The sequence below is a fragment of the Sorghum bicolor genome, chromosome 5 (assembly GCF_000003195.3).
Source record: "Sorghum bicolor cultivar BTx623 chromosome 5, Sorghum_bicolor_NCBIv3, whole genome shotgun sequence".
NCBI lineage: Eukaryota > Viridiplantae > Streptophyta > Magnoliopsida > Poales > Poaceae > Sorghum > Sorghum bicolor.
The window spans coordinates 68,195,417-68,220,902 of record NC_012874.2 but is presented as its reverse complement, the minus strand read 5'-3'; the positions used below and the strand labels follow the sequence as shown (position 1 = coordinate 68,220,902).

Genomic DNA, 25,486 nt, shown 5'->3' with positions numbered 1-25,486 from the left:
AAACTCTTCTCATGGCACATATGGAAGGAATAATCTTAGAGAATATTTAACATGGTTAGTGATTTTGGAGCCATAGGGAGGCCTAGGACCACACAAGAAAAACAACACAAAAATTCCAAAACTAAATCTTGGATGTATTAAGTAAAGTCTGTTAAGTTCTATCAACATTACACACTAACATTGTCAAGATACTTGGATCTAATAATTGAAAACTATCAAAAAAATTTAATGAAGTGTTGAAAGCCAATATCATGACACAAGAAAGAAAATATCTAACCTTGAGTAGTCAATGGCCCATGTGACCGGTTGAATTCATTTTTGTAACATCATGCTCAAAAGATCTAGATGTCCAGGTTGTGTCTCCATAGATGGAGCCACCACCTACTGAAGAATCTCCAAAGTTCCTTGCATACCCACTGGTTGATTGGTTTAAGTTATTGTCACCACTTGATCCAATATTCCTTCCATAAACACTAGAACCTTGACCAAAGTTGGTTTCACTGGACCCATAACAAAAGTTTCCAGTACAGTAAACAGAGCAATTATTGGCACCTGGAGCAGGCACATGATGAGGGTTTCCCCAATTCACATTGTTGTTCCCAATTCCACTAAGGTCCCCATTTCCAAATGGCACAAAGAAATTAGAGCTTGTGGAACTAGAAGAGTGATTAAGACCAAAAATATCCCAAAGGTTATGAACTAGTGAGTCAAACAGTAAACCATTATTTCCACTGACTCCACCATAGCTAACAGAGTTGTTGAATCCACCTAAATTTCCATTGTAATATGGATTAAGATGCCATCCATGTTGAATACCACTATTGAAGCTAGAGCCACTTTCAGTACATGGGTTCATCGATGTGTCAAAATTCATTCCAATTCCATGACTACCACCAAAAGATGGATAACCATTGTTCGTGTTCCCACCTGATAGAAGACCAAAACATTCATCCATCCTCATTCCATAGCCACCTAATGGACTCATATTGTAATGTTGGGTATATCCATTAAGGAAGCTATTGGCTCTACCGGTTACATAATTGAACCCATTGATAGGAGAGCACATGCTAGGTATAGGAGATGGTTCCTTACGAATAGCTCGCTTGACCTCAACCATCTTACCTTTCAATTTTTGGAAGGTCTTGATTAATGCCCTATGCACAGCATCTTCTGAATCATACGTGATGAACCCAAAGCCTCTAGGGCGTTGTGTGTGGTGGTCATATACCACGACAACATCAATGATTGTTCCAAATTGTTTAAAGTGCTTTATAACGTCTTCCTTTGTCACATTGGAAGCTAGACCACCAACGAATATCTTCTTTCTGTGTTTGGGCCTTTGTAGTCCATGAGCACTACCATGAATATTATTAAGAGAATGATGATCATCTCTAGCAATAGCTTTCTTTGCCTCTACCTAACAAAACACACCCAAACATATTGTATTATTTGCAATGGGGTAATTAATACAAGCTATATATGAACTAACATAATCTAGAGGAACATGGATCTAGCATATTCTAATAAGTTTAGGATTTGTAAAAAATAATAGTGTACTCACCATTCGACCATCAATCATATGCTTCTCCATGATGACATGCTTGGCTACAGCAGGGTCAGCAAACATGATGAATCCGAAGCCTCGGCTACGACCAGTAGCCCGATCCCGCATGACGATGGCCTCCTCCACCTCCCCATACTTCTTGAAGTACTTTAGAAGATGGTCCTCATTAGTGTCCCATGAGATTCCACCGATGAACAACTTCATAGCATCTGCCTCCATCTCTTGTTGGACCGTCGCCATAAACACCTCTCACACACTCGCACACGAATTGGAAACAACTTTGGGCACCAACTAAAGCAAATTCTTATGCAGCAGTGTGGGAAAGCTAGGATCTAGGTTCCTAGAGGAGCCATAGCAATCTTAGAGGACACACAGCCGCCACCACTTCCTCCTCTGGTTCACTTCCTCTACCTATTGTTCTATCCCCCTCTCTCTATCTCTCTGCCTCCCTTCCTCTCTCTCTAGCTTTCCTTTTTATATTCCCCACTATTCCTTCACTTTTTTAGAAGATGTCATCTAGAGCGTTATATATAGTTGTTATGAGATCCACAATTTCTTGCCCTTCTTTTCTCCGGTTTTTGTGGTAAGACTGAGCAACCGACAACTTTTTTCAGAGTTTCTGGAAAAAAGGTGAATTGAATATGCCTTAGTCTCCCTAGTAATAGCGTACACGCTTCTTATGTGAAACACCTTTATCACTTTCTCACAAAAGTATACTATACACTCTTCTCGTGCTCCCTACCTATTGTTCTCCCCCTCGCTCTATATCTCTGCTTCCCTCCCTCTATCTAGCTTTCCTTTTTGTTTTTCCCACTATTCCTCATCTTTTTTTAGAAGATGTCATATAGAGCATTACGTATAGTTGTACTGTAGTTTTTATGTCCCATTTCCTGTCTTCATTTGATCCCTCACTCTTCTCAGGTTTAATACTTCAAAATCATGCACATTTACTCCTAAAAGATATTTCCATTTCATCCCATTATAGAATAAATTCTAAGTTAATTCTTGAAGTGCCCTTTTGAATCATTTTATTACCTTTGTAAAAACATTAAATTATTGGGTGAAGGATGCACACAAATATTGTACTTCCCAAATAAGAGAAGAGTTAAGTTTAACTAAATTTACCATGGTATAAGATCCACAATTTATTTTCTCCTCTTTTTATGGTAAGACTAAGCAACTGACCACTTTTTCCGAGGCTCCCTAGCAATGACGTACACTCTTCTTATGTGAAACGCTTTTTATCGCTTTCTCACAAAAGTATATGCTCTTCTCGTGCTGACATTGTTTCTTTCGTAACAAAATGATTTGTATTACTAATAATGCCACCTCCATGTATCATGATCTATCCATCTCCATCTAAGAAGTTTGTTACATGCTCATGTGTTCCACCACCTTGTGGTCATGTGTTTTGTGTCATCATGCCACACTATTTATGTGAAATTTTTTATAGTATATTGTGTGAAATATTTCCATTTTATGAAGCGTTATCCTTGTAGAATGTCTAGGTCTTACTTACATGGTCTAGAGATGAAAAGTCTAAACATCTTGCTGCATAAAAGTCTGAACATCATGCTGAGGGACAATATGGTCCTTTTACGGCCTATTTGGTTCCCTGCATCCGGTTGAACCAGGATGGCCGGATGCAGGGTGCGGTTGTTTGGTTGCCTGCTCGCTTGGTTGAGCCAGGATCTACGCGTGCAGCGGCCACCCTGCAGCCAGGCTCCACGGAAACAAGCGAATTAGACATTTCTGGTGAGCCTGACTCACTAGATGTAGTTGTTTCTCTCCTAATGATGGTATTAGTGTATGTTTAGTGAATATTAAGTGATATTAATATGTTTTAAAGATGTTTAACACATAGTTAGATAAAATAAGTACTTTAGAAGTGTATTTTCATAAAAAATCATAATCATAACCTTTTAATATTTTTTATTTCATACAACAAATCTTTATTCAGGCAACCAAATAATATCTCTTCTCAGCCAACCTAAGTGAGTACAGTCAACCAAACACAACAGGGTTGTATGTGCTCGGCCTGTCCCATGTGAGCCTGGCTCCCATACACTAGCCAGGCTAGTACGTGAACCAAACAACCCATTACCTTCAGTCTAACACTTTTAGGCTTCAAAGTAACGTCAGTTTTATTTTGGGCGCAAAAGATACAAGTAGTGTCAAATATGGGATTTCTAAGTTTGGAGGGCCAAGAAAGGAATATTTCATCTTTAATTTCTAGTGTCAGATAAGGAATTCTCTCTTATCTCTACTATTGCATTATCTATAGTTTTATAATCTGTGGCTTGTTTCTAAGAACCCCAAGAAATCAAGTTAGAACCAAAGAATACATCAAAACTAATTGTAGACTTAACATCATGTCCAATCAATATACGAGAAAAAACAAACTAGTATAGATGAAGACCTTCTAACTTTCAAGCAAATGTCCAAAGCATACATTGCATACCTTTAAGAGAATGCAAGTACTAACAAACCTTATTAATAACAATGAAAAATATACTGGATCTAGTTAATGTTAAGTATTGCAAATCTCTTGCAAGCTTCTATATCTATATCTATATCTATATCTATATCTATATCTATATCTATATCTATATCTATATCTATATCTATATCTATATCTATATCTATATCTATATCTATATCTATATCTATATCTATCACAATCCTAAATCCCACTAAGATTCTATCTCGATGTGTAAGACATTCACATCAGCAACCCATTTGTGTTTGAAATTATGTCACCTATCTATTCATACAAGCTATCCATGTCAGCAATCCATCATATCCTCTATAATGCATTTATTTGTCCATGCTAGGATACCTTACTGTCCACTAAAATTCATTTGTATTCACGCCACAACACGTGGGGTATACTTAGAATTCTTAGGGCCTAGTGTCATACCGTTGACACCAGAAGTGGCAAATGGATATACCGTAAGGCGGTTTAGGATTAGGTATAGAGAGGTCTATCTAGTAGAAACAATATGGCTATGATATTCTAAGTGTATTGGGATATTTCCTTACTGGGGGCGATAGTCGAAAAAGTAGGAGACAGAACCCCTACTAAGACAGCTACCAGTGCAGCCCTGCTATTATTTAGAAACTTGCCTCCAACACATGCAAGGAACTCTAAATCCTAGCAAAGCCTCTCACTCTTTGCTAGGCATCTACACAGTGCGACAAGGAGCCTGCAAAGGTAAGATGTAGCTTAGACACCACGTCTACGCTAATCTTACTACTCAAAGCTTAGCTAAAGCTTCGAGTACTCTAACTAGTAAAGCAATGCGCCAAGTAAGAAAATAGTATACTCAAAATACTAAGCCAGAATATAAAGTACTAGAAGGACTCAGATGTAAAACTTACAAGAAGATTCACATCTGCTGAGACACTGCACACCTTGGAGAAGATTCCCAATAGGTCGGGACTCCTCCTTGGAAGCTCCTTACTCTCTTCCCTCTATTCTTGCACTAAAGCTACTAAGTAGTCTCTTCTCCCTATGATACACACTCTAAAGTGAGGGCCTATGGGGGGTATTTATAGGGGGTGTTGGAGTAGAGGCTATTCTACCGCTACGTCAGTGATCCGTGTGCCTCTCCACCTCCACCCTTAGATACACCGACCTCCAAACCACATGTGTTCTGCCAAATTGAGGTTGTAGCTCATGTTCTGCCGAATTCAATATTTCTTCACAATGTTGGTATGCAGCTCACAATAAAGAAGAAAAATACCAAGGTTGCTGAAATGACTACTCGTGTGAATGATCTTCAGAGTGATGTGCAAGCTGCTCAGATGGGATCAGCTGGACTGCAATCACAAGTCTCTAATTTGGAGAAGCGGCTAGAGGAACAGAAAGAGGCATCAAGGAAGATTGAAGAAGCAGCCAAGAAGAATGCTGAGGAGACTGAAAAGGTAAGGCAAAAAACTCTTGAAATGCAAGGCTTCCTTCGTACCTTGTTCACTGAGAAATTTGCATCAGGCCTTCCGCCAGATCTTCAGCAGTAACCTCTTTGGCTCTCATATTTTGGTGGCATTGGTGCTTGCGATGCCAAGGATGATTTTGTTGACTGCAGCAAGACTATTTTGTGTTGTGCGCTGTTGTGTTGCCGCTGTTATGAGCTGCTGTTGTCGCTGTTACGCTATTGTTCTGCTATTGTGTCGCTGCTATTATGCAAATTTGATACAACAGTTTCTTGAATTGTAAGACTATTATACTAAAATTATTGTGATGTTTTGCTGTGTTCGAGCAGTAGATTCTTGAATTGTAAGACTGATGATTTGGAGATAATATTATGTGATGTATGGGCTGATTTCTGTGATGTATGGGCTGAATTATGTGATGTATGGGCTGTGTTGTGATTTGTATGGGCTGGGCTGAATTTTGTGGACTTACATAGGACAAAAAAAATTAAAAGGCCTGAATTTAGTGGGATGAGAAAATAGATGGCTGAAATTGTACTGCTCAAAAATTGAATAGGCTACAATTAACAAAATAGATATGGGCTAGAAAAAAGAAAAAATAATAGGCTCAACAATTTCAGCCCATAAAAAGAGCTTGTGTGGCCCATGAAGTGCCTGGTTGCTATATGGGCTTCAACAGGCCAAAATTGATTTTATGACATTTTTTTTTGTGCCATGTCATCTCCACGTCAGCTTTTCATCTTACATGAAATTTTGCCATGTGGCGAGGTCTCAGATATTATGAAAAAATCAATGTCATACCTTATGACAAAGAATATACATATGTCACATGATCCATTTATGACAGTGATTTTTTTGACATATATTTTTTTGTCAATTAATTGTCACAATTCTTATGTTGTGACATTATTTTCATATGTAATGACATAAATAAAAAGTCAAAAAATCATAGGATTTTTGTAGTGGCCTTTGGATGGACGCCTTGGATCAACCACCATGTGGGAAGCGTGCAGGGAGTCGGTAGAGTGCCAATGACCTAGATGGACACAGGGAGGGGGTCGGGCAACCCCATCCATTGACCTATGGGCCCAGCCTGGTTTTTTAGAAGACATCCTAAGTCGATGGAGTGAAAGTAGGCTCGGGAGGCCACAGTAAGGGGGTCGAGCGACCCCCACTAATAAGGTGGGGCCACCTCCCTTGCTTGTGGGCCCCTCCTCTGTCTCTACTCTCTAGTGTGGGTATGAAGTGGTGGGACCCCCTGATCACCTCGGATGATGGATGTTGGTCCATGGATCCATGTGACTTCATCTTCCCCTGTTGAGAGGAAACACACTTGTGATCCAAGGGTGGCACTTGCTTGGGACTGTGTTGGGAGGATCCTGCCAGTGTCTGAGATAGTCCCATGAGGGTATCGGCTGACGCCATTTTTGTGCCCCTCTTTTGTATATTGTCTCTAGAAGCTATGCTATTAATGAATGTGAAGTTGGTTTGTCCATTGTCTATCTTGGTTGGTTGCTCTACCTTCATATGGAGCTTCTGGACACTGAAAAGTACCCGTTCTGAGTGCCTGCAATCAAATAATGATAAGTACATGCGTAACCAAGTTATTTGTACATAAGTTACTATGTGTTTGGTGGTTTCCTTCTAGAAAGAATGTTTTGTTGACGGTTTAGATGGGGTAAAAAAATGGTATAACTATCGTCAACACATACCTGATTTAAAGGATAATATTGTATGCCATGTGAAGACACTATCAATGATACATTAACGAAGGACAATTGAGTCTACTAGAGATGCAGATTTACAAGACACACCGTTCCCCATTAACACCCTAAAACTAAATGATCTTATCATTCTGGTTGAACCTGAACAAGCTGAATATACTACTGCTTGAAAAAAATGTGATCCTTGACGATGCAGGGAATATGGGATCGTTGAGGATTGTTAGAAATTAGCCCTGACTGTCGCATGCTTTTCGCTAATCTCCATGCATGAAAACAACGATTAGATCTACCAAGAAGAACATGCATGATCGGCCAAAGTCTAAATTCTTGGGGGCATGACTACAGGCGCTCCTTCTCAATACTGCGACACCAAGCACTCTTAGGTCCCGGAAACGTGCCGCTCTACAACATTAAACAAGATTCATTAAAATTACACACCATGAAATATATTTTAATTACACATCTATTTGATATAATTGTTAACATATTTTCTTTGAAGTTGGTTAAAATTAGATAAATTTGACTTAGAACAAAACTAAAACAACTTACAATTCTAAACATATGAAGTATTTTATTAGAAACAGCTCGATAGATATGTGCAATTTAATATATAAAAAATATTTTGCCTATAAAATAGAACAATGAAGCTTAGGCTTCAGCCACATACTTATGCGCTGGTTGTGTTCCTTTGAGCCATCAGATTATACAAGTATATGTTATATTCACATACATCAGCCTACTTAGAATTTTTTCTTAAAAACACTAGTGCCGCGAAAGGGTTTCTAACTGAGTTGGTTAGATGGTTGAATAACACTCCTAAGGTTCTGACTTTGACTCCCACAACTAGTGGCCATGTTGTTTTCTAACTCGACTGACATGCATGATGGCCCGAAGTAAACATGTGAAGATGTACTGTATTTCAACTATTCACCTTTTGACTAATTGTATCCCTGCTCCAAAAGTCCAAATGGTTTTACACACATTTGTCATCTATAGTCTCCTATAAACACAGCAACTTAGGTCTTGTTTAGTTTCCAAAAACTATCCAAAAATTTTCAAAATTTTCCGTCACATCGAATCTTGCGGCACATACATGCAACATTAGATATAGATAAAAACAAAAACTAATTGTATAGTTCAACTGTAAATCACGAGATGAATCTTTTAAGTTTGGTTACTTCATGATTAGACAATATTTGTTAAATAAAAATGAAAATACTATATGACCCAAAAACTTTGGGGACTGAACAGATATCCAATGGCATAGTATGGGCGATATATACCCGATATGATGTAGATATATCATGAGGAACTGGATGTCACGGTCTGTTCGTCTGCATCATTAAAGCTGAAAGGAATTCGGACATATATACATGGGCATACCTTTCCGTGTGGCATCATTCATGTCTTGCAAAGCAGCTGCATCACTGGCCTACCTTCACAGTATTTTTTTCTCTTTTTTTTTGTGTTGCTGAGCACACATGAATTAAGGCCTGGTTTAGTTCGCAAAAATTTTCAAGATTCTCCGTTATATCGAATCTTTGGTCGCATACATGGAGCATTAAATATAGATGCAAATAAAAACTAATTGCACAGTTACCTGTAATTTGTGAGATGAATCTTTTAAGACTAGTTACTCCGTGATTGGACAATGTTTGTCAAATAAAAACAAAAGTGCTACAGTAGCCAAAAACCAAAAATTTTGCAAACTAAACAAGGCCTAAATTTAACGCAGTCATACATTCACTGATTTTTAGCAACGTTTCACTGAAATTTAGCTTATGCTCATTTGTTGTGAGAGAAAAACAATGTTCATTCTATGAGAAGTACTGCTAAAGTACTTAAGAAAACAAATCTTCTTGTAGTCAGTTTTATTTGATCCCCTATTTAGAAGTGTTTTTCGTAGGAAATTTGGCATATTTTGAAACGAGATTCTCGACAAACTCGTTTGCTTCAAGTTGACCCCCACCAAGCTTATCATTCTGATTTCAGAGGACAGCGCTAGATATCATACTTGTTCGTGCCGGCATAATTAATTGGAGGTTCTGCACATGACAAATCCACATTTTGATGCAATGCACTTGCAATGTTGTCGACAAATGATTGGAGATACATTTTTTTTTGAAACAGTCCGGTGCTTTTTTTTGGGTGAACTGGACGGTGCGTTACTAAGCTGTTCAGTAGACAGTTACCATTTTGGACAGTGTTTAGAAAGTTGTTAAGCTGCAAAGTACTGCAAACATCTCAAAAAATCACCATTGTTTTCCTTTTACTCAATTAAAAATAGATACAAAAGAATGTGGATTTTCTGTGATAAGGCATAATATAATAAACAAATTAGCATTAGCTTTGGGGAGCATACCTATTGTAAGAGAAGCTTGTTTGATAGAGCTCTTAGAGCTAATTCTCTGCTGAATCTAGCATGCCAATCAGTTTTTCAGAAAAAGTGTTTCTCTACTCTGTGAAATGATTCTCTGAAATAAACTAAGAGGCTGGTAGCTTCTCCTGTGAAGTGATTCTCCATCGTAATTTTGAGAGTTTATGATAAAAAATCAAAGAAAATCACTTTCAACCACAAAATCACTTCTCTTAAAGAATGAGCTACAATAGAGAATCAGAATTAAATGAGCTCTACCAAACAGGCCCTTTGCTAACCGACTTATTATACATGAATGAACTACATGTTTGTAGTGTTGTACACCAGTATATATTCTCTAGAAATTTGTTGAGCTGTCCTCGGGTCAAATTCAACGTACGTACCTCATGAATCATGATCATGGTCCCCCTTATGCAACCAATTTCAAGATCCAAAGAATTACAAAAAGGAAAAACCTGAAGAATCAATTCCAAAGCTCTCTGGTCCCCTGCGCCTCATCATATATCTAATGTGTCCTCCTCTTCTCGGTTTGGCACTTTTTGCCTTTTCAATTCAAAAAATGCTCCCCAATCTGGCGACCCTACGACATCACAGTATCCTTTTAATTTGATCATTCTAAGAATGAAATTAACTTGCAGTCATAGCACATGTTTAATTTGGAGACTGTGGAGCATGTGTTTACGTATGATACTATTAATTCGTAGAAAGCTAAAAGGAAACATGTATCCTAGCACCATTTGGTAAGGGTCCGTGGGCTCTATCTTCTCCACGTCCCATGTAGTAGAGCCAGAGCCGGTGAAGCCAAAAAAAAAAACATGCATTGTTTCACTTGCTCCTAATTTATGTAGATAAAGAGAGAAAAATTTAGGTAGCATGAATAGTGCCTGTTACAGTACGTGTTACGAGAAGCGGAACTTGGGAGAGTTCTCTCAAAGGAGGTCATTTTGCAATAAGCTAGCTCATTTAGGGCCTTTTAAGACTGCTCCACAAATTCTGATCGACAAATTTTACTTTGGAGCAGCTCCATAAAAGACTAGAGTTTCTAGAGCATTCTTAGGTGTTCTCATGACTCCACATTTTTTATTGAAGCAAGTTTGTGGAGCTGTATCTGTTTGATGAAAAAATATAGAGGTAAGATTTATAATATGCAAGGCTATTGTCAGAAACGTTTATATTCCTTTCTATAAATTCTGCCAAATATAAGAAAGATTGATTTAAGACAATTTAGAAATTGATTTATTCATGTACGGGTAAGTAGCGTAACTTGATATGCGTGTGGGAAAAAATAAACTCTACTTCAGGTTTATATCAAGTTCATGTTGTCAAGAAAAAAAAATTACAATTAGGGGGGCAACGTACGGAACGCGAGCATCACCGTTGTCTACCTAGGGCTCCTCTTCTTCTTAGGCTCCTCTCATTCTTCCTCTCGAGTACGTCGGCTGGTGGTAAAAAGAGGTCCACCTCGTTTTCCCGTAATTTGTATATCAAATTTACTCAGAGTTTAGCTCAAATAAATGTACCAGTAAAGTAATATAATCTTCTTCAAGATATTATTACCTGTGATGACTTTGAAGATTTGAGGTAATAAATCTAAATCCTTTGTTACGCCTAACGGGTAACTGTCAATGTTTTTCATCGATTTTGACAAGTTTTGAATTGGTTTCCAAATTTTGGATCTTATAGCATGTCCAATATTTTAGAATTAATTATTGAATTCGGCACAAAGACTACACTCTGACTTTTGTGTTTAATAAAACCATGGTTAGATAGTAAAGACTGCATCGGCTACATGAAAAAACCACTAAAAAGATAACAAAGGATGCATTGTGCCCAAGCCCTTCTCTTCGGAAAAAGAGGCTGTCAAGAAAAATCAGTTTTTTTTTTGCCCGAACAGGTGTTCAGTTCTGAAAGAAATCAGTGGCCTTTTCTTCTCTGGTTGCCCGGCATACTCTCCACTCTCTCTCTCTCTCTCGACTCTCGTCGTTCTCCCGTGTCCGCCGGGCGCTGTCTGTCTCTGGTGGCGACGACTGGGCGGCCACTGCCGCCGCCGCCCTACGCCAGGTTCCCAGCCCTCCATCTTCCGTACCTTCGCCGGCGACGAGCAGCCGCCAGGTACGCCTCACCTTCTCCTTCATTCCTGCTGTGGCTGTGGGAGACAGAGCGCGCAACTGTCGCAAACCCAAGCTATTTGTATTCGGATCTGATCTGATTCAATTACAAGTGTAGGATACATGTATTGTTTGCCTACAAACTTCCATTTTTCCCTTTTTTTTTGGGAAAAAAAGTATTGGGTGACATGTGTACACCCATGTCCTTTACTGGGTCCGCCCCTGCTTCTGGCTCATGGCAGAGCCGTTTCTTGATCTGAGCGGGGGTGACCTGTTTGCAGCAGGAGGGCCTCGCCACCGGTTGGGAGGGAGGCGGAGATGAGCCGGGGGCGGTCGCCGGAGCCGCTGGATTTCTTCATCTGGACTGTGGAGGTGCTGCGATTTCTATCGTTTTATTAGTTTCAATTTTGGTGAACTATATTGCCTATTCTATTCTTCTCATGAATAACAGTAGTTTGGATGTCAAAATCCATGATTGATCTCCTGCGAATTTTAGGACACTCGGGTGCTGGGTAACAAAAGAAATATAAAGTGTGAATCTTTTGCTTCTTTAACCCAATATAAGGGATTTGGGAATTTGGGATAGTCATTGTTCACTCTATGGTACTTGGGAGTACCTTTTGCCTTAACTTTTATTTTCCTCCAACTACTGAATTTCTTTTGTGGGGGTAAGATCATAAATTTCTGTTGTTTAGATGTTGTCTTTTTATATATATATTTGTGTGGGTAGTACAGTACAAAATTTGGAAATAGTTGCCCCTACAACTTTTGCTGATTATTTTGCTTTTGTAGAATTCATTCTGTAACTTCTTTTACTAATTTGCTGAGGGGATCATTTACATGTCTCTGCAGCTTCACATACCATGGCACTCAAACTGTACTGCTAATGGAAGAAAACATATAATTTTGCTTGTGGATAACATAATTGGGATGCTGGCAAGGAACATGCTTTTGTGAAGCATGAACTGTTCCTTCTCCAGCTTTACTGTTAATGTAGGTTTCCGGCTTTTAGACAAGTGCAAATGAGAGATTTGCGATGACTTTAACTAAATGGTCATTCTCTGACAGTAGACTCAGTAGACTCAGTATAGATCATTGCTTACAAATAGATCTAAGTACAATGACATGGGCCATAACTGTGCTGCAGGATGTAGGGTTATGGTTGGAGGAAATAAATCTTGGAAGCTATCGACAGGCTTTTGAAGAGAATGGCGTCAATGGAGAGTATCTAGAAAGCCTGTCGATGTTCACTACTGAACAGATTCTTCGATTTATAAGACGGTGTCATATGAAACGGGGAGATTTTATCACCCTCTGTAAAGAGTTGAGACGCATCAAAGGTTCAAATTTCTGCTGCTTCTACTCTTGTGCTTCAGGAAGGGTTTACCTACAGTCCTATACATATTTCTATTATATGTTTCCCATTACAGTTCCAGATTTTTTTTCCATTTTCCATTTGAGTTTGCACAGCTTCTGACATGTGTGAAACAGTGAAGAAATATGGTCTTTCCCCTAGCAATACTTCTTTTATCTTGAACAAATGAAATACTGTAAAGTTCTAGCAGCTTAATTTTCAGGCTTATATTTTTTGAAGCAAAGACATCCCTGGCATGTGGTATTGAAATATGTGCTCCTAGTGAGCAACTCTTTTTGCAGAACCTGGACCTTATGTTAGCAACATAGGGAAAAAATCAGGCTATGGTTCTGGTGGCGTTTAACTAATGATTAGTTATTGTGTGCAAACTTTATGGTTTAGTTATAGAATGTTTAATATTGTCCTCAATGATGTCAGTAGGTAACGGGGTTTCCTTGTCAAACACCTGCACATGCACAGATGATTTGATTAGGCATGACCTGATCACCTGAAATCTAAGATGACCTATGACCATGACATTTCACTGCTCAGCTATGACTTTAGCAGCAGGGTTACAGTGCCACAGCCACAGCCCACAGGTCTATCTTGATTTTCTAGAGCTCCAATCTTCAGAGTGCAGCTAGAGGCCAGTACATTTAGCACAGTCCAACGGTAACCAAGACTAGTATATATGAAGTAAAAAATGGAAAATTCAGTCACCAAATCATTTACTTTGAGAAATAAAATTATGGGTACAAGGCAAAAGGGAGATATGATGAAAGCTACTTATCTATTTTAATCTGTAAAAGTATGATAAGTGTTATCAGTCAGATTGCATTGCTTATCTTTTGACCAATACGTTCCTCCTGGAACCTGAAACAACTGAGATTTATTTGGCTTTCCTACAATCTGGTGATAATCTTGTAGTAGCTTCTCTCTGTTTTGCATTTGCACGTCGTAAAGTAAAATACATGCTTGATTGTTTCATCTAACTCCTAGTCATATTTCTCGCCAGTTGCCTGCCTGAAAGGGGAGCAGGAAGTCCGCAGGCCGTGGTGGGCGCCATCATGCCTGTCAGTTGTGTTCGTGCGGGTGGCCAAGAGGAACCGGCAGTCCCGCGTTGTATCCCTGAAGCTGGAAGCTTAGCAGGCTCGCTCTCAGCCGCGGAACTGGCAGTCCCGTGTCGTCTCCCTGATGCTGGAAGCTTAGCAGGCTCGCTGTCAGCCACCTTGCCTTGCCTTGCCATGCTGCCACCATCCCTGTCGTTCCAGCGCTGTACCTATACTAAAGCCCCTCTCCTTGTGTACCATATAGCAAGCAATAGGTCTCAATGTTCTTGAAAGGTGTTCCCCTTAGAGCCGTCGTGTGTGATGTGTGCGTGTTTCTTGATTTGTTTATTTTCCATGTATAGGGTTTGTGGATTTGAGTTCGAGATGGTAAGATGGTGTAGACGACAAACATACATATGCTCTTGATGTTGTGCAGATGGCTGCTCTTTAAAATTCCCTGAGTATCTTCTTCAAAATGTTCCTTTTTTTTTTTCCTGGCTATAAGAGATGGCATTGCCTGCCATGAACAATAAGGGTCGCTGTGATGCTGCTTGCTATATTGATTGGGCACAAGCTAGTGGTTCCATAAAATAAGGATCATGGGAGATTGTGGTGCTGATGCTTGCCTTAGTAAAAAGTGTCTGCTAGTTGCAGCAGATGGTATTGCTTATCTGATGAATAAACAATGTAAAGGAAAGCACATTACCGGGCGCGTTAGCAATATTTATTTTGTGACAGTGATTAGTTGGTGATCGATCGGTATGATGGTCTGCAAAAATATTATTCTTATAGCTAGTGCTCCTAGATTTTATCAGGTTAAGATCCTCATCCTGTAAGATATCCTGTCCTGTGTGCTAGAAAGTTTGGGCATGCTCTGCTTCACCTTCCTGGTGAAATTCCAGGGGAGAACACAGAACAGAGACGTATAGATGTAAAAGTGTACAGATTTTGCCTTACATCTAAACAAGAAATAACATTGAAGATATTCGCTTCAACAATTTGTATTTATTATTGTGGAATTAATATATTTATTATTTTGACTAGTTTATTTTAATCTACAACCTTAAAGCTCCACATGGATCTTGCAGTTTGAGTTATAAAGATCATCTTGATTGTAGGAGAGTCGTCCAAGACAGCGATATACTATCAAGCATTTTTTTTTTCGAGACCTAGTTACATGTGTCAAACTCTGTTCTTTTAACTTGACTAGCAATCTTCATGTAAAATATTTTAAAAAGTTTATATATATTATGGTAGTATTTTTTGTAATCAATTTAAGAACGTGAATACACATATATGTTGGAATATCAAAAGTCAAGATCAAAGTTTTTATGACTTTTTAAAAATTATTAAGTAGTGTTTCTGATGAGAACGAGTAGTTTTTTTTTTTTAAGAAAAGCTTTCCCCTCCTCAGGACGTGGCCATGGGCCCAGTTCCATTCCACCGCAGCGGCCAGCGGCACAGCAGACCTTGTGACACTGCGGGTGGGCCCAGTTTTGGCTGCCAGTCAACCCCCTATCCCGAGCGGTCAACCGGTCACCCTCACCGGCCAGTCACCGCCGACCGCCCGTTACTCCTTCCTTCCCCTTCCATTCCATCTTGTGCTGCCCATTACCATTTCGTCCCATTTCTCCCCCACACACAACTGGACCGGCGGCGGGCCTCTTCGTCAAGGGCGGCGGCAGCGGCGGCGGTTCCTCGTCTGCGGCTCGTCTTCGATGCTGTGAGTGCTTCCTCGTCCTGGCGCTTCTGCGGCTGCTCCTTGTCTCGTCAGATGGGGGTAGGGCGCGGGGTCCGGCGGACGGGATCTGGGGTTTCGGCCGGCGGCGCTGTGCTGTGCTGCTGCTGCGGCTGCTGGATTGGGTGCGTAGGTCAGGTGGGGTGGATGGGAATGGGAAGCGAGTGAGGGGGTGTTCTCGATCGGTTTTGGGGGTTGCTTTTCGCCTAGGATTTTACGGCTCAGTGATGTCTACCGGTTGCTCACCCATCTCGCAGCAGCAGCCGCCGCCGCCGCGGCAGGGTTCTAATCTCTCCGCCTGGGTGGGGGTCGGGGGGATCGCGGTCGCTCCTTGGTGGTGATTTGTTGCGTGATTACCACCTCCAACCGATGAGGGTCAGGCCTCAGGGGCAGGGCCAAATCGCTGCTAATCTATTTGCTTTGCCGCGATGGTTTTCTGCCCAAGCTGACAGTAACAACAGCAGACACGCGTCCCAGTTGTGTTGTGTTGTGTTGTGCGTTCGGTCGCTAATAAAATTAAAAAAATCAGACTTTTATTTTTGCTCTCAATCTGATCATTGTTGGTTCATTGATTGCCAGCTTCTGTTGTTCCTCTGCAGGTTTGGTTTACCAAGGCTTTGATTCACTCATGGGGACCTCGTCAGGCGCGGACTTCCACAACCACCAGCAGCAGCAGCCCACCCAACAGGGGTTGCCGCCGCCGCCGCCGCGCCCCAACGGCCGAGCACCGACGCTGCAGACATCTCTCTCCCTGGCTCGCGCCGCCTCGCCAGAGCAGGTCGGCTCGCCTCCGGATATGCAGGAGCCGCTGTCCAACTCCGACGGTGGGCACGACTCCGCCACTGAGAGCGCCAGCTCGCGCGAGACATGGCCAAGGGAGCCTGGCAAGAGTGGCGGTGCCGGTGGTCCTCCTGTGGCGGCAGCACCGATAACGGCGCTGAGGATAGCTGATAGCAAGGAGAAGGAGGTGGTTGGTAATGGCGTCGCTGAGATGCAGGCCATCTGGAGTAGGATGCCGAGTGCCAGTCGGATGACTATCAGGGAGGTCGCTCGAGAACGGGTGGACCTTGTTGCTGAGAAGATGAAGGGTATGAGTGACGAGCTGCTGGACGAGACCAAGACCGAGCTGCGGTCGATTCTGGAAGGGAGTGGTGGTCCGCACCAGATTCAGGAGTTCATGTACCTGCAGAAGCTTGTTCAGGGCAGGGTTGATCTCACCCTGCCCGTCCTTTTGATGGCTCACCACGTGCAGCTGGAGATCCTGGTTGCCATCAAGACTGGGATACAGGCGTTCTTGCATCCGAGCGTCGACATACCCCAGAGCTGCCTCGCTGAGATTTTCCTGTACAAGAGGTGCCGCAACATTGCCTGCCAGAGTGCTGTGCCCGCTGAGGAGTGCAAGTGCAACATATGCAGCAACAGGAATGGGTTTTGTAATCTCTGCATGTGCGTGATCTGCAATAAGTTTGATTTTGAGGTCAATACGTGCCGCTGGGTTGGGTGTGATATCTGCTCACACTGGACTCACACGGACTGTGCAATTCGTGATGGACAGATTGGGACTGGGCAGACGATTAAGAATGGCATTGGCCATGCCGAGATGCTTTTCCGGTGCCAGGCCTGCCAGAGGACATCTGAACTGTTTGGATGGGTTAGGGATGTCTTTCAGCAATGTGCACCTGGTTGGGATAGGGATGCCTTGCTGCGCGAGCTCGACTATGTTTGCAAGATATTCCGTCTAAGTGAGGACTCAAAGGGGAGGAAATTATTCAGAAAATGTGCTGAAGTAGTTGAAAGATTGAGGAGTGGTTCTGCTGAATCAACGACTCCTAGAATTCTGCTACAAGCACTGCAAGGTATGTGTGGTTTGTTAACCTAACTTGTATGTGACATGGAATGACTCACACATAGCTTACTCATGATCCTGCAATTTATTTACTCATATTTCGGTCTATTCATATCTGTATGCTTAGTTGAATTGAATTACCTGTGTTGCTTGTTTCCTGCTGTAACTATGGTTGGGATTTTGTACTTTAATTGCTTATAGGTATAAATGGAATGATGTAAAATGGTTACTTGTCAAGTACACAGTATGCTGTCTTGACTTGTTATTTTCTACAAGTTAGTTTGCATGATAAATTTCAGTTAGTAGTTTTTTTGTTCAGGTTGGACTTAGCTGCAATTTGTGCATAGAAATGCATGATGTATGGGATTTTGTACTTTAATTGCTTATAGGTATAATTGGAATGATGCAAAATTGTTATTCCCTCCGTTCCAAATTATAAGTCGCTTTGACTTTTTTGATACATCCATTTTGCTATGCACCTAGATAAATAATATGTCTAGATACATAGCAAAATGTATGAACCAAAAAACTCAAAACGACTTATAATTTGGAACGGAGGGAGTACTTGTCAAATACACAGTATGCTGTCTGTACTTGTTATTTGCGACAAGTTAGTTTGCATGGTAAATTTCAGTTGGTAGTTCTTTTGTTCAGGTTGGACTTAAGCTGCAGTTTGTGCATAGAAATGCATGATGTATTGAAACTATTACCTTTGAAGTTTCAAAGTTTGTTATTGTTTTCATGTTCAATGCTGGAAGATAAGACCGGTCCCCGAGTGTACATAATTTTTTGGCTGTCCTGTTTCATGTTTAGCTCTACAACTTGAGAGACTTTTTTTTGTCATATTGCACATGAACTCCTGTTGGTTCTTTAGGCAATCTGTGTTAGCCCATACTGTGATCTTCCATTGTCTGCGCTCCAGCTAATTTGTAGCTCAGTGCACTGCAGGGCCTCTACAGACAATACTTGAAAGTTAAATTTCTGAATGCCACTGATAATAGGGCTTTTATCCACAAATTTATTTGGATTTACTAAAAAAATGTAGGTTTCCACTACGATATTCTTATTAAAAGCATGTTGTTTAACATTCAGGAAGTATGATTGCCTGGCTTGTTACTGCCATCCAGCTCATGTAATCTCCGTATCTTGGTTTTACTTGACAGTTACTTTGAAACAACAATAATGTTTTAAGTCAGTTGTCTGGTTGCTCTACTGATGTTCATTTCCATTGAAACTATTATCTCACAGTCAAAGCATGAGGCACTTAGATGTTACATTTAGAATCACTCACAAGCGATTCTAGTTGGACATCTTCACCTTGTAGTTGAATAAATTTGTCTACCATAGTTGCTTTCCAGTCAATTTAGCAACAATTATAGGGTAAATGCTGTATCCATAACTGTAACGTTGTGATTTAAGGCTTCTTTGCTAATTTATTTGTTACACACTCATTCTGCTACTGCATCCATGATAAACATGTCCATGATTGCTCTCCAGGCTTTAATCTCGTTTTTGTTTTTTTTGGGGCAGAGATCTCCCTGCTACTATTTTTCAGTGCACTAGTTTGACTAGCTTGAATTGTTGGCCTGTGCTTGCTCTGTACGAAGTAGTTTTTGCCAATTGAAACTGATCAAAATTTTTCTATGGGGCGTGCTCATTTATTTATTAGATTGGGTTTGTGGTTTTGCTGCATCTGCATGTTTAGGCTATTTGGATGGTATAAATTGTTTCCGATGGAAAAGATAGTAAGTGTGATTGTTTTCCATGTGAATGTATGTCCAGCATATCTCCTGTTTTTGTGATTGTTCTTTGGGAACATATCTAGTGCAAACCACAACCTCCGTGAAAACCTGTGCAAACCATGGCAAAAAAGTCATCTAAATTCACCAAAAAATCACACATGTAGATGATATGATGATACACAACCCTGTAAAATATCTTATCCAAACTCGAATTCATTTGTGAGATATAAAAATAACAAATTTCTAGCAAATTCTGTGGACACCTTTCTGGCTTGAAATTTGTTATTTTTATATCTCACAAACAAAGTTGAGTTTGGACAAGATATTTTACAATGTTGTGTATTATCAAATCATCTACATGTGTGTTTTTTTTGATGAATTTAGACAACTTTTTTGCCATGGTTTGCACAGGTTTTCACGGAGGTTGTGGTTTGCACTAGATATGTTCCCTTGTTCTTTCCCCTAAATGGTGAATTGAACACATGCAACGCTTTCTTGTATTTCCCAGAGCTGGATATTGATACCTCCAAGAGCTTTGAGAACGAAGAGCCAGGGCGCCTGATCACTCCCCAAGAGGCCTGCAACCGGATCGCCGAGGTGGTCCAAGAAGCCGTCAGAAAGATGGAGATTGTAGCAGAGGAGAAACTGCGACTGTACAAATGCGCCCACCTCGCGGTGGAAGCCTGCGAACGTGAGCTGGAGGAGAAGGCGCGGGAGGCGCAGGAGCTGAAGGTGGAGCGGCTACGGAAGCTGCAGCAGGCGGAGGAGCTGGAGAGCATCATCCGTCTGAAGCAGGCGGAGGCGGAGATGTTCCAGCTGAAGGCGAGCGAGGCCCAGGAGGAGGCCGAGCGGCTGCGGAGCATCGCGTTGGCCAAGAAGAAGTCGGAGGAGGCCGGGCAGGACCTCGCGAGCTTGTACCTCAAGCGCCGCCTCGAGGAGGCCGAGGCTGAGAAGCAGTTCATCTTCGAGAAGATCAAGCTGCAGGAGAACAACCAGCGCGCGCCGCCGCAGGTCGCGAGCAGCAGCGGTGGCGGTGGTGGTGTTGGGATGAGGGGTGGGAGCTCTGGTGGCGAACCCTCGCAGGTGATGATGCTGTCCAAGATCCAGGACCTGCTGAAGAACGTCCGCAGCATGCCGTCGGCAAAGCCGGACGGGCCACGCTCCAAGTAGCCGTGACGTGGGCTGGGCGCGGGCATTTGCCCCTCCATCGATCTGATGATTGTTTGTTGGTAGACGTGGTTGTTTAACTACTGGAGTAGTGGTAACTTTATATGATGGATGTATACTGCATTTCTTTTTTTTTTAAAAAAAATGACTGTAGGAGCGCAGCATTGTTTAGTAGTGATTTGGTTCACTGATTATGTGATGTTGTATGACAATTGTATCCTGGTAATTAGAGTGTAACCAATAGCGTAGCTATACAGTTGAACTGTTCGTTTTTTTTTTAATATCTGCAGAAGTGTTGCAGTAGATGTTTATCTGGGCTGGTTAAGATTGCCATTGTGTGGATGGGATGTGGAAGCAACGTCATTGAGCCTCGCTGAAGCAAAGGTCATGGTCAGCCGGGCGTGATGCCGAGGCCCCCCTTGGCATCGGGAGCCCCCCTTGGCACTAGGAGTCTATTCGTTTCTGTCAAAAAAAAAAAGTCATAGTTGTATTCGCTAATTTATTGTGAGCAAAATATATACTTAATTAATTAATCGTAGATAATCTCAAGTGAAGGCACGTAGCACACGGGTGGGTGTCCAACGAAACCGACGACCGTCTGTGCCGTGCGGGCATGAACCGACCGACTCCGGGGGACGCTCCGACGGGCACGGCCCCGCGAGCCGACGAGAGTGGTAACACAACGCACGCCACGTGACGTGGTCGCCGTCGCCACCTGCGCCGCCGTACCGTAGCGGACGGGGACGGGATCAAGTCGCCGGCGGGGGAACAAGTCCACGGCACGTCGTCGTGCTCCTAGCCCTTGTTTACTTCTATATAAAACTTAATTTTTTTTTAAGATTTTCAGCTACATCGAATCTGTAGACACATACATAAAGTATTAAATATAAATAAAAATAAAAACTAATTACACAATTTAGTCGAAATTTACAATACAAATTTTTTAAACCTAATTAGTCTATAATTGGATAATAATTTACCATAAACAAACGAAAATACCGTAGTGTCGTAAAATTGTTTTTTTCTTCGAACACGGCTCGTGCAGGCGGAGGAGACGCGTGGGTGCGGGAGGCCCAACCGTGCGGGACCCACAGACACCGGGGAATAGGCCAAGTCAACCACCTCTCTGTCGCGCGGATCTCGAGGTGGCACCGACGGCCCTCGACCGTCCGGGCCCACGGAACCAGACGGGGCCTCCCCTGCCCGGTCCACGGTTTCTTTCATTTCACGCGGTCGCACCGCCAACTTTTTTTTTTTTTCTTCTTCTTCCCTATAAAACACCCTCGCCTTGCCCAAATCCGGGCACACATCCCTCCTGAAGTCCTGATCCCTTCTCTCTCTCGCGCGCGCTCGTGCTCCCTGCGTCTGCGTGCAGCTTCCCGGCTCCCCCACTCACCGCTGCAGGCTCCGTCCGGCGACGTCGCTCACTCACTCACTCACCGGCGGCGGCAACATGGTAAGCGACTCCGAACCGCTCTCCTTCGCCGTGGATTTGTGGCGTCTGTTTGTCCTCCTCCTCGGTCCGAATTGGGTGGGGGGAGATCCTGGATCCAGCCCAGATCTCTCTCTCTCTTGGTTCCTCTCCCTCTGCGCGGCGGGATAATAGATAAGATAGGTAAGGGATCTCGCCTACCTATCGGTGGTGGTACGGTCGATCCCTTCGCCTCGTCGACCCTTGTGAGATCTTCGCCCTGGATTGATCCGTGTGCCTCTTGGACGGCACCTGCTTCTGCTGATTCCTTGGGATCTAGACCATCGGATCGCGGAGGTGTCCCACGGATCGCGAGATCGGATGGTTGTTTTTGGTACCTAGGAGATAAGTCGCTGGGAATGGAATTGCGTTCTAGCGCCAGGTACGGATAGGAGGATTTGCCCATGTTAGGTCTCAGTGACCCTTTTGTAGGCCTCAACTTTCTGTGAGCAGAACCGCGCTGCTACCAAATTGGTATGCTGTTCTTGAGGGGATACATGGGGACGAAGGTTACAACTTTGCAAAATTCAGGGTTGTTGGTGGTTGTTGAACTGCCCTCATCTAATTTAGGATGTACGAGCTTGTTGTAGTTTAGAGATGGAAATGCTTCATGTTATTACCCACTTTGAGCATAGTGGTTTAGTTTGGGAATAGAAACGATCGATAAGAGAGCATTATTATTCCTTTAGTAGAGGTGGACTACAGTACGCCACAAGAATTGTTTTGACCCATTTCGTTTACAGAACTGGGAATGACATATGGTTCAGAAAACTGAACCTTGGTGTGTTCCTCTCAGCTGATAGTACTTGAAATGGTTGCGAGGCCATCTATTTTGTGTTATATATTCTTCTAGGACGGTATTTTATTTTTCATTCAACCTCATGCGGCAACGGCATGTAATCTGAAAAACTACTGATACATTTGCTAATTGCTTGACACTCCGTGTTAAGTAGGTATCAGATTGACTGAGTATTCAGATATGCTGACTTGTGGGTTTTGTTTGGACAGACTACTTCAAGGCGCCTTGCTGACAGGAAGACTGCCAAGTTCCAGAAGAACATCACCAGGAGGGGTTCCGTCCCTGAGACCACTGTTAAGAAGGGAAATGACTACCCTGTTGGCCCTGTAGTGCTCGGGTTCTTCATCTTTGTCGTCATTGGATCATGTATGCATTTCAACCCTCTCAAATTCTTTTCATATTCTATTGTTTTATGCTGGTGACATGCTACTTTAGAATGCACACTGGCGAGCCTTTTTTCTATAAGAATATGTATATGGTTCATCCAGAAGTTTAGCTTGTAGCCTCCATGGCCATAGATTTACCACTTGGCGGCTTTTCTTTAGTGTAGCTCCCTTAACATACTATGGATGAACAAACAAGAATTTATGTTAGTGCTAACACTGCACATGTATTTAATTTGATGCCAAATTGCCAACTATACCAAGTATCAACCCCAAAACAGGATACACAGCATAATTTAGTTGAGCTGTTGCATCTTGCATGGTTGTCCCATTTCTGTGTTTACCCATCTGTCCCTACAGTTTATTTGCAGTTAGAGATGAATTAACACGCTTTGCCTCTTTTGCCTTTGCAGCGTTGTTTCAGATTATCAGGACGGCGACCAGCGGTGGGATGGCTTAAAAGCCTTGTCACATCTAATCCCCAGTCTAGAGATCTGTTTGTTATACTTGCATCCAACTAGAATTGGGTAGCAGCTAAAATATCATGTGTCACTGCATCCTGTATTCCATTCATCTGGTGATCCTTGAGTCTGGAACTGAACTGTAAAGCAGAATCATGTACCTTATATCCTTATATAAAGTGATAATTGGATAGTACTACAGTGTTTCATTTAATCTCCCTGGTGATGGATTTTTTTCGTTGCGATTCTAAGATATTATGCCTCTGCCAATTTTGGTCACCTGTGTTGGCTTGTGACAATTGAAGTTTCAGTAGCTGAACTCACCAAGTTGCATTCTTGTGTGATTTAGCTATGGTCTCCTGAACTGATAGTTCATGTGCTTGGATAATCAGGTTTCATTTTATCTTTGATGATATCGTGATGTTCAGAAAAAAAATGTGACAGAGACTGTCAGTAAGAACAGGAACTAGCTGAATGAAGACTGTAAAAGTTTCGAAGCAAAATGCCAGTATGCCACGAGGAGTTGGATGCTTGAAACTATGTTCTTCAGAGCTTTCTTTTTCTATATATGTTCTTGTGTTGTGTTTCGTTAAAATATTTGCCTTTATGTGCTCTCACTCGGCAATTCGGCTATGGCCTCCCTTAGTCCGTCTCCATGGCTACACGAAAAGTAACCTTCGTACTATCTTTGTATCGATTCATCGGCTGCCATCGATTGCTAATTGAAAAATGAATCCGTCCGTGGGTTTGTGTTGCTGAAGCGTTCGTCCTGGACTGGGCACTTGCATTTGCATGCAGGAAGTTTTTTTTTTTTTGAAGTGAGAAAAGGAAGACTCGGTTTCGGATGAATTGGTTCTAGGATTAGGTGCCTGATTTCATGGCCCGATTCACCAGGGGAGAGGAGTGGGCCGTGGCCCAGGAAGGAAAGAGGGGGCGCGTGGGAGGAGTGGGCCGGCCTGCTGGTCTGGGCCGAAGAGCGGGGGCGGGCCGCGCAACCCAGAGAAGGGAGGGAGAGTGCGCGGGAGGGGACGGTTGGCCTGCTGAAAAAGGCCCATCATCAGTAAGAGAAGGGTGTTTTGACCTTTTCCAAGTAAACTCAGTTCGATACTGTAATTCAAATATTTTTGAGGCAAACAAGTTATCAAAGTTATTCCAATCACTGTTTTTTAAAATTTTAAAAATAGATAAAAGCCTTTTCGTGGCATAATAGAGATTTTAATAAATATTTTTCACATAATAAAATTAATCCACCCAACATGAATGCAACAGACATGTTAAATTAAATTCCAAAAATTTGAGGAAAACACATTTTCCACTGTTTAAATTATAAACACCATAATGAAATCTTGAGTTTTTTTTTAGAAATTTTATAAAATCATTTTATACTCACAACCTAAAATTGAAACTTTGGGGGTGTGACATTTGGGGACCCGACCTGTCTGGCTTCAGCAGGGCGCTGCCATTGTCGTCTTCATGCCACACAAATATTTTCTAGCACGTCTTTGGTGTCAGTAACTTGAGATGGTGTAGCCCAATTCCCCTGTCGGGACATTTTTGCATGTCAAAAGGTTCTTAAAAGAAAAGAAAAACGGCAACAGTAAGACTCCTTTTGATAGGGCTCTAGCTCATCACATGGAGTAGCTTTTATGGTGAAGTTAAAACAAATTTGTAAAACTTTGGCACGCGTGACTCCAATTGCAGTTTTGTAATAATTTGTGTCAATTTTGTGAGAGGGGAGAAGAAACATTTTTGAGGCTCCAACTCCTT

General features: G+C 42.0%; 3 protein-coding genes across 6 annotated transcripts; 2 read left to right on the top strand and 1 right to left on the bottom strand.

Moving 5' to 3' along the window:
* On the bottom strand, nucleotides 287–1,914 carry LOC8079156 (heterogeneous nuclear ribonucleoprotein A1-like 2). Its single transcript, XM_002449859.2, has 2 exons — nucleotides 1,562–1,914; nucleotides 287–1,417 (listed from the first exon to the last, which is right to left on the bottom strand). The coding sequence occupies exons 1-2, from the start codon at nucleotides 1,802–1,804 to the stop codon at nucleotides 287–289; spliced, it is 1,374 nt and encodes a 457-aa protein (XP_002449904.2). The 5' UTR covers nucleotides 1,805–1,914.
* LOC8079153 (OBERON-like protein) lies at nucleotides 11,410–20,908 on the top strand. Of its 4 annotated transcripts, none has more exons than XM_021461200.1 (5): nucleotides 11,410–11,713; nucleotides 11,994–12,081; nucleotides 12,857–13,049; nucleotides 16,450–17,706; nucleotides 19,947–20,908. In XM_021461200.1, the coding sequence occupies exons 1-5, from the start codon at nucleotides 11,421–11,423 to the stop codon at nucleotides 20,606–20,608; spliced, it is 2,493 nt and encodes an 830-aa protein (XP_021316875.1). In that variant the 5' UTR covers nucleotides 11,410–11,420; the 3' UTR covers nucleotides 20,609–20,908. The 4 variants fall into 4 exon arrangements, with proteins under 4 accessions (XP_021316875.1, XP_021316874.1, XP_002451177.2 ...); XM_021461199.1 differs by having other exon boundaries at nucleotides 11,991–12,081; XM_002451132.2 differs by lacking the exons at nucleotides 16,450–17,706; nucleotides 19,947–20,908 and adding an exon at nucleotides 14,079–14,588 and having other exon boundaries at nucleotides 11,991–12,081.
* Nucleotides 21,888–23,956, top strand: LOC8079152 (stress-associated endoplasmic reticulum protein 2). Its single transcript, XM_002451130.2, has 3 exons — nucleotides 21,888–22,061; nucleotides 23,085–23,241; nucleotides 23,672–23,956. The coding sequence occupies exons 1-3, from the start codon at nucleotides 22,059–22,061 to the stop codon at nucleotides 23,716–23,718; spliced, it is 207 nt and encodes a 68-aa protein (XP_002451175.1). The 5' UTR covers nucleotides 21,888–22,058; the 3' UTR covers nucleotides 23,719–23,956.

Bases quoted from the DNA above. Each gene is read 5' to 3' on its own strand.
- LOC8079156 (XM_002449859.2), bottom strand. From the start codon at position 1,804: ATGGCGACGGTCCAACAAGAGATGGAGGCAGATGCTATGAAGTTGTTC. The intron at 1,418-1,561 runs GTGAGTACACTA...GTGTTTTGTTAG, and splicing joins ATATGATTGATGGTCGAATG to GTAGAGGCAAAGAAAGCTAT.
- LOC8079153 (XM_021461199.1), top strand. From the start codon at position 11,421: ATGCATTGTGCCCAAGCCCTTCTCTTCGGAAAAAGAGGCTGTCAAGAA. The intron at 13,050-16,449 runs GTTCAAATTTCT...GTTCCTCTGCAG, and splicing joins AGAGTTGAGACGCATCAAAG to GTTTGGTTTACCAAGGCTTT. The intron at 17,707-19,946 runs GTATGTGTGGTT...TGTATTTCCCAG, and splicing joins TCTGCTACAAGCACTGCAAG to AGCTGGATATTGATACCTCC.
- LOC8079152 (XM_002451130.2), top strand. The intron at 23,242-23,671 runs GTATGCATTTCA...TTGCCTTTGCAG, and splicing joins CTTTGTCGTCATTGGATCAT to CGTTGTTTCAGATTATCAGG.